At 36.7% G+C, this 6,972-nt stretch overlaps 2 protein-coding genes across 6 annotated transcripts in view; one reads left to right on the top strand and one right to left on the bottom strand.

The window, feature by feature from the left end:
• LOC111468178 (V-type proton ATPase subunit B 2-like) overlaps positions 1-2,434 on the top strand; it is a 5,016-nt gene extending 2,582 nt beyond the window's left edge. For both annotated transcript variants that reach the window (XM_023113299.1, XM_023113300.1), the window contains exons 8-15: positions 83-211; positions 291-428; positions 751-901; positions 996-1,078; positions 1,375-1,422; positions 1,508-1,561; positions 1,655-1,738; positions 1,821-2,434. In XM_023113299.1, the coding sequence (XP_022969067.1) occupies positions 83-211; positions 291-428; positions 751-901; positions 996-1,078; positions 1,375-1,422; positions 1,508-1,561; positions 1,655-1,738; positions 1,821-2,006 (873 nt within the window). In that variant the 3' untranslated portion in view covers positions 2,007-2,434. The remainder of the gene's footprint in view (positions 1-82; positions 212-290; positions 429-750; positions 902-995; positions 1,079-1,374; positions 1,423-1,507; positions 1,562-1,654; positions 1,739-1,820) is intronic.
• Positions 2,435-2,916: 482 nt separating this feature from the next.
• The window catches only part of LOC111468267 (dnaJ homolog subfamily C member 17), a 5,173-nt gene continuing 1,117 nt past the window's right edge, over positions 2,917-6,972 (bottom strand). Inside the window, exons 2-5 of one of the 4 annotated variants that reach the window (XR_002714728.1) lie at positions 5,315-5,985; positions 5,011-5,193; positions 3,904-3,992; positions 2,917-3,317 (exon numbers count right to left, since the gene is read on the bottom strand). Coding sequence is in view for 1 of the 4 variants with exons in the window: in XM_023113433.1 (XP_022969201.1) it covers positions 3,969-3,992; positions 5,011-5,193; positions 5,315-5,983 (876 nt within the window). In the remaining 3 variants the exon portion in view is untranslated. The other 3 variants (XR_002714727.1, XR_002714726.1, XM_023113433.1) reach the window with 3 other exon arrangements.

Below are 6,972 nucleotides of genomic sequence, written 5' to 3'. Positions count from 1 at the left end.
TTTTTTTTTTTTTTTTTTTTTTTTTTTTTTTTTTTTTTTTTTTTTTTTTAATTATAAATTAACTCAAGTTTTTAATTTACAGGGTGGTGAAGAGGACAACTTTGCCATTGTTTTTGCCGCTATGGGTGTTAACATGGAGACAGCTCAATTTTTCAAACGTGATTTTGAGGAAAATGGTTCTATGGAGAGAGTGACCCTATTTCTGAACCTGGTATTTCTTTTATACATAGATTGATGTAACTTTGTTGCGACTATTTATTCTTAAATATGGAGGCCATGGTATTTTACAGGCTAATGACCCTACAATCGAGCGTATTATCACTCCTCGTATTGCTCTTACCACTGCTGAATATTTGGCTTATGAATGCGGGAAGCATGTTCTCGTCATATTGACAGATATGAGTTCTTATGCTGATGCCCTTCGAGAGGTAATCCAATGATGTATTTATTCATAGTTTCAGTTTCTAAATCTTTTACTTAACTGCAACTGAATGCAAAAGTAAATGCAGGATGTCCTAGATGATAACTAATCTTTGGGATTTCATTTTAATTGGAATTTAATTGGAATTTGGCTGACCTATGACCAAATATTGTAGTTCTATAGTTTTTAACCCTTAAAAAAATTGCTTTTAGTTGATGACAACTTTGTTAAATTAACTGATATTTAAGTTCGCAAGATGTTCCTTGACAAAGAGGGGAAATAGAAGAAAAGAGTTCAAAAAACACATAAATCAATTGACTTCTTTGCAGGTGTCTGCAGCACGAGAGGAAGTACCCGGAAGGCGTGGATACCCTGGTTATATGTATACTGATCTTGCTACAATTTATGAGCGAGCTGGACGTATTGAAGGACGTAAAGGATCCATCACTCAAATCCCAATCCTCACTATGCCAAACGATGGTAATGCCTCAAGCTATGTTTATTGTCTTGTTAAATGAACGTTTTTGTTCTTTAGCATTTTAATCGATTCTTTTGGGGTTTTGGGTGTGATCAGATATTACACATCCGACTCCCGATCTTACCGGCTATATTACCGAGGGACAGATCTACATCGATAGGCAGCTCTACAACAGACAGGTTAGTTTATGAAGCTTAGGATTTATATATATATATATATATATATAATCCACCCATCATTTGGTTCTACAATGGCTCTTTAAGAAATGAACAGTGTAACACTGCCTCATTTTGATATTCTGTAAATCCATGAATTGTTATACCCAAATGGAAACATATTTAACTAGTTTTCAGGTTGCCAGAGATATAGAAGAAATTTTTTATGAACTCGGAATTTATATTTAACGATAATTGCTAGTTGCGAGTATTCTTCCTATTGACTCTGGACCTGATAACTATCTTCTTGGCTTTGCCAGATATACCCACCAATCAATGTCCTTCCTTCATTGTCTCGTCTTATGAAGGTAACTTTTCTTCCACAATGTTTGATAGTTTTAGAAGCATTGAAAAATTCATGATGCACTCTAAATCTATCCTCTGTTACTGCAGAGTGCCATTGGTGAGGGAATGACCCGTAGGGATCATGCTGATGTATCCAACCAGGTTAGCTTCCTTTGTTATAGCTTTACCAATCCATCTTCGAGCCAGTAATAAAGGTCGTGTGACTTAAATATCTATGCGCCCTCGAACGCGCAGCTCTATGCAAATTATGCAATTGGGAAGGATGTTCAGGCAATGAAAGCCGTGGTTGGAGAAGAAGCACTCTCTTCTGAGGATCTGGTATTTATCTTTCTTTCATTTTTTTTTTTTTATGAGAATTGTTATGGGATAACAGCAAAGTAACACTGCTTTCTGAAAACAGCTCTATTTGGAGTTTTTGGACAAATTTGAGAGGAAGTTTGTCTCTCAAGGAGCTTACGATACTCGAAATATTTTCCAATCGCTTGATCTGGCATGGACACTGCTTCGTATTTTCCCTCGCGAACTTCTGCACCGTATACCTGCAAAGACTCTTGATCTGTTTTACAGCAGAGAATCTGCAAATTAATGAACCAAAGCTTGTAAGAGACCGCCCGCGTAGATAGATCGTAATGAGCTTTGAGAAATGTTATGTTCAGTTTCTCCCTCTTTCCTTCCCTTCTCTCCATATTGCATAAATTCAGAGTGAACAATAAAAAAGTTGTGTACCATCTCATTCTCACAGTTCAGCCCTCTTTCCAAGCAAAAGTCAGAATGGGAACAACATTCTTTTTAGCAAGGACATCGAGCTCTTCTCCAATGTCGTCTGTATTATGTTTAATTATTTTGTTGGATTGTGGCATCAGTGCTGCTTTGGGGCATGCTCAACAACTTTTCGGGCATCTAAGTTCTATAAAAAGGCCCTTTCCAATTCCCCTTGTCTATTTATATAAGTTGATATTATATATTGTATTCCGAACAGTTTTGAGAACTTCTGAAGAATTCGGTTTCTTGTTATTATAAATTTCTCCATTGTCGTTTTAAAGCATGTTCAATAACTATTTGGCTTGGAGTTCTTACTTTAAAGTTAGAGGTTGAATATTCAAACCTCTATATCACACATTTGTCTAACAGAAAGTTCCCTAGCAGGGAAGGAAGACGTACCATGTTACTTCATATTTTGTCGTCTAGCTTTGATCTCTGGTTTGATGGTTATATGTGATAAATATCTGGTACATTTCATTTTGTTTCCCATTCCAATTTTTCGCATAAGTTTACTTCTTTGATTAGGTCTCAACTTCTTCGCTATGATCTTCACAATAGTTCATATAGAAGCTATACCCGTTTCATTCCTATTTGTTGTTACAATGTTCTAAATTTCAATTGTCTTACTACCATATAAGCCCCTTTTAGCTTCCTAGCATTAAGGCCATAAAATACCACATTCTTGGTGGAATTGGTCATGGTAAATTACACTACTTCATAGTTGAAGATTCCAATTCAAACTTAAAACCAAGTAACTTGAAACTTAATAATCATAGAATGGCAAGTAAAAAAGTACCTGGGCTATTCCAAAGACTAACAAAATCCTATGCCAATAGCAGCAGAATGACCAGTTTGCTGATAAATTTAAGTTGCTAACTTGAAACCAGCAACAAATCACAAACCGAAGTCATTATTCTAGTATTACCTGCGACTGAAGAACTGAGAGTAGGCTCTCTTTGCAAGCCATAATATGAAATTTGACCCAACTACACTGCAACTTATGACACCAGCTCTTCATGTTGAGTACCGTACCATAGTTTTGAACCTCCACGTCTTGTATGTGCTCAAGTACAAGATCATGATAAAGCTATAACTTACCAGATCGAGAACAATAACGATTCCTATCGTCACAGGCCTGAAATGAATCACTGAATACTGACATAGTGCTTGCTTTTTGGCATTCCCAAAAGCAATAAATTTGAAGACAATAATTGTAGCTATCAGCTCAGCAATGCCATGAAATAAATAGATAAACAACCAAGTGAGCTATGCCCTATACATAGAAAGAAAGAAGAATAAATACAACTGAGAGTGTTAGAGATGTTCAATTACACAACAACAGATGAGAAACTATAGCATGTGGCTACTAGCTTTACTTCTAAAAGAATTTGAACCCAACTTTTGACTCGTGCATCATTTGGCCAAATAAATGGCCTTCAACAGAGTAATGGAATAAGATACAGCACAAACAAACGAATCTCGTGTTAGTTATTTTCATCAAGATTCATTAAATTGCTATAGTGAACAAAAGTCAGGTATTAATTAGAAAATTTTACTTGGTATCGTACTCATCTGGACCACGATTCTCACATAACCATAATTGAAAGTATCTCTCAATTGTCTGCAGCTAAAACAGTATACAAATAGGAAAAATAATTCCTAAGTAGAGATATGGCAATAATGCAAACTGAAAAGGTGGCAGCAAGAACATGTTCTTTCACCTTAACATTCATGACAAAGGGTGATCTCGACTCAATATGGTACAATTGATCTTGTTAGTGACAACTTATTGTTTTTGCTTCTCACCAGCCTGTTTAAGTTAACAGAAGAAATTATCAGAAGGGTAGAAAATGATGGAGATAATAAACTCAATAAAAGAAGAATATTTTTATTCTCTATGAAAATGAAAGTATACTTGAAAAGTCAAAAGCTTATGGATAGACTTGATGGGAGGTTAATACGAGTTACAAGATCCTACAAGATCCTAAACTAAGTATTTATACTGTCCTCTCCAACCAACTAGGGTACCCTTGTTGTCAACACAATGAGAATCCTGAATGACTCTTTTTGGTGTGTCCTTCATTCATCCTTAGTGGAAGGTATCCTTGGTGGTGATTTTAACATCTGATGTATAGCAGCCCAAGTCCACTGCTAGCAGATATTATCCACTTTGGCTCGTTACGCATCGCCGTCAGCCTCACGGTTTTAAAACTCCACCCCCTTATAAAGAGTGCTTTATTCCCCTCTCCAACCGATGTAGGATCTCATAGTCCACCTCCCTTCGGGGCCCAACGTCATTGTGGGAACACTGCCTCAGTCCATCCCCCTTTGGAGCTCAACCTCCTCGCTGGCGCATCACCCGGTGTCTAGTTCTAATACCATTTATAACAGACCAAGTCCACCGCTAGCAGATATTGTTCGCTTTGGCCCGTTACGTATCGTCGTCAACCTCACGGTTTTAAAACATGTTTGCTAGGAAGAGGTTTCCACACCTTATAAAGAGTGCTTTGTTCCCCTATCCAACCAATGTAGGATCTCACATGATGTCTTTAATAGTCAATATGGTTTCCTTCCTAAGGAAAGCTATTGCTCTTGTGGTTCGATGCTATCAGAGCTACGTTTGGTTTGTTCGGTTATCGGAACGTATTTTGTGGTATTATTAACGTACGATGTATTTGATAGTCAGTATGGTTTCCTTCGTGGTTATTATTTCCAAAGAAAAGCTATTTGTTTATCTCCAATTGGAATAATCATGACCCTTAGTCTCATTACTAGCAAGAAAATAATAGTTAAAAGAGTTAGAGAGAGAGAGAGAGAGAGAGAGAGACCTTTTGGAGTTTCTTTAAAATGGAATCTTCAAATGCTTGGTAACCAGCTCCTACTAAATTATTCAATCGATTATGCTCTGGTGATTTCTCAGCAGCGGGCATCTCTACTGAAGAAACTGGTTGAAGGGGCAAAACTAGTAAAGGGTTAGATAGATCACCAAGCACAGATCTAGTAGAGGCAACCTGCAATACAAATACAACCCAAGTATAATTACTATAATAGTTTTAAGTCGTAGTTTTAGAAAAAGTAAGCTAAAAACAGAGAAAGCAGATGAAGGGAAAATAAGTTTATGGCAAAACTCACTGCAGCATCTTTACTCGACATTACGATCACCGCTGAACCTTTCTTCTTCTTGTTATGCCTAATAACAACATCTTCAACCTCACCAAACTTCGAAAACATCTCTCTTAATTTCTCTGCAGTATAATCCTCGCCAATCTTTTCCCATGAAACCTTAAGCATCCTCTCTTTGTCCATTGTAGATCCAGGATCGCCATCGCTATTCTTTCCAACTCCCCCAGTCTCCTTCTTTGGTGGAAATGTTGTCGGTGCTCCTTTCTTTGCGTGCATAGCTCGAATTCTAGCAATCTCTTCCTTTAGCTTTTTGGCAATTTTTTCTTCTTCTGCTAGTTCTTTTGCAGCAGGGTCGGGAGCAAATGCAGATCGCTCTCTTGCTTCAAGGTCCATCATCATTTTTTGACGCTTAGAATCACGCTCTGATTGTCGGCGATGCTGCTCGCGTTTGACTCTTAGAAGATCATCAAATAATTTCCTTGCCTTCTCATCCTTTAGAATCTCGTAGGATGACTTCAGAATTTGGAAATTAGCATGGGCATTTGGATCATCTGGCCTCTTGTCAGGGTGCAATTCCAAAGCCTTTGCTCTGTATGCTTTAGATATCTCTTTCTCAGAGAGCTTGGAACCTTCCTCACCCGAAGGCAACCCAAGAACAGCATAATGATCGACATCCATGTCTACAAGAATTCAAGAACAACCAACAAATTTCAGACAAACTATAACCATAAACACCCACATACACATCACAATTAGCAAGACTCAGAAAAGAAAAACTTCAAAATGTGTAAACGAACTTTTGCAACAAATCTTAAAAAGAAAGATCTAAAGTAGAAATAAACACATAAAAAAGAAAAAAGATTCACCCATATTCCAATCGAAAATAAGCAATTTACACCAAATTACCTCAACTAAAATGTATGATACTACCATATCCACCAAGACTGGATCGACATATCAAACAAATCGAACGGTTATGTGCCTATTGCTAACGGTTATGTGCCTATTGCTCATAGTCAAAGAATTTCATCATTTGATAAACAGGAAACATACCGCGCATGATTCAGAGGTACAATTCCAAACCAAGATTGCAACCAAAAGCGTTTTATATCATCAAGCCGTCTCAAAGACAAATGTTTGTGAACCTTCCATTCAAAGTCCTTATAAATCAATAACTGTTCCTAAATAAATTTGTTCTAATATCCCATCCATGCATTAAAAAAAAAAAACAGAAAACGTTTGATGCAACTGCGGAGGAAGTAAAGAAGCAAGAACCGAACGAATCTTGCCCAATATCTAAGAAGCACCGAAACCCTAGATTGTTCAAACTAGCCACACCATTCCCTCAGTTCCACCAAATCAAAACCCAATAAAAATATAAATTATTGAAAATCAGTAGAACACAGAAAGCATGTATGCTCAAAGTACCAATATGCATAAAAAAATCAAGGATGCGAGGGAAACAAAGTTCCAATCTACGAACATAAGCTTCAATGAAACAGGAATCGGAAAATTTCCAAGATGTCGTCCTAAACGAGTAACCTTTCCAACAATTTCTTTCGTAGTTCCGGAATTAGGTCAAATGTAACACTCAACGAATAGATATATATATATATATATATATATATATATATATATATATATATATATATATATATATATATATA

The sequence above is a fragment of the Cucurbita maxima genome, unplaced genomic scaffold, assembly GCF_002738345.1.
Source record: "Cucurbita maxima cultivar Rimu unplaced genomic scaffold, Cmax_1.0 Cma_Scf00036, whole genome shotgun sequence".
NCBI lineage: Eukaryota > Viridiplantae > Streptophyta > Magnoliopsida > Cucurbitales > Cucurbitaceae > Cucurbita > Cucurbita maxima.
The sequence above is the reverse complement of the archived record's forward strand: the minus strand, read 5'-3'. Positions and strand labels throughout refer to the sequence as shown.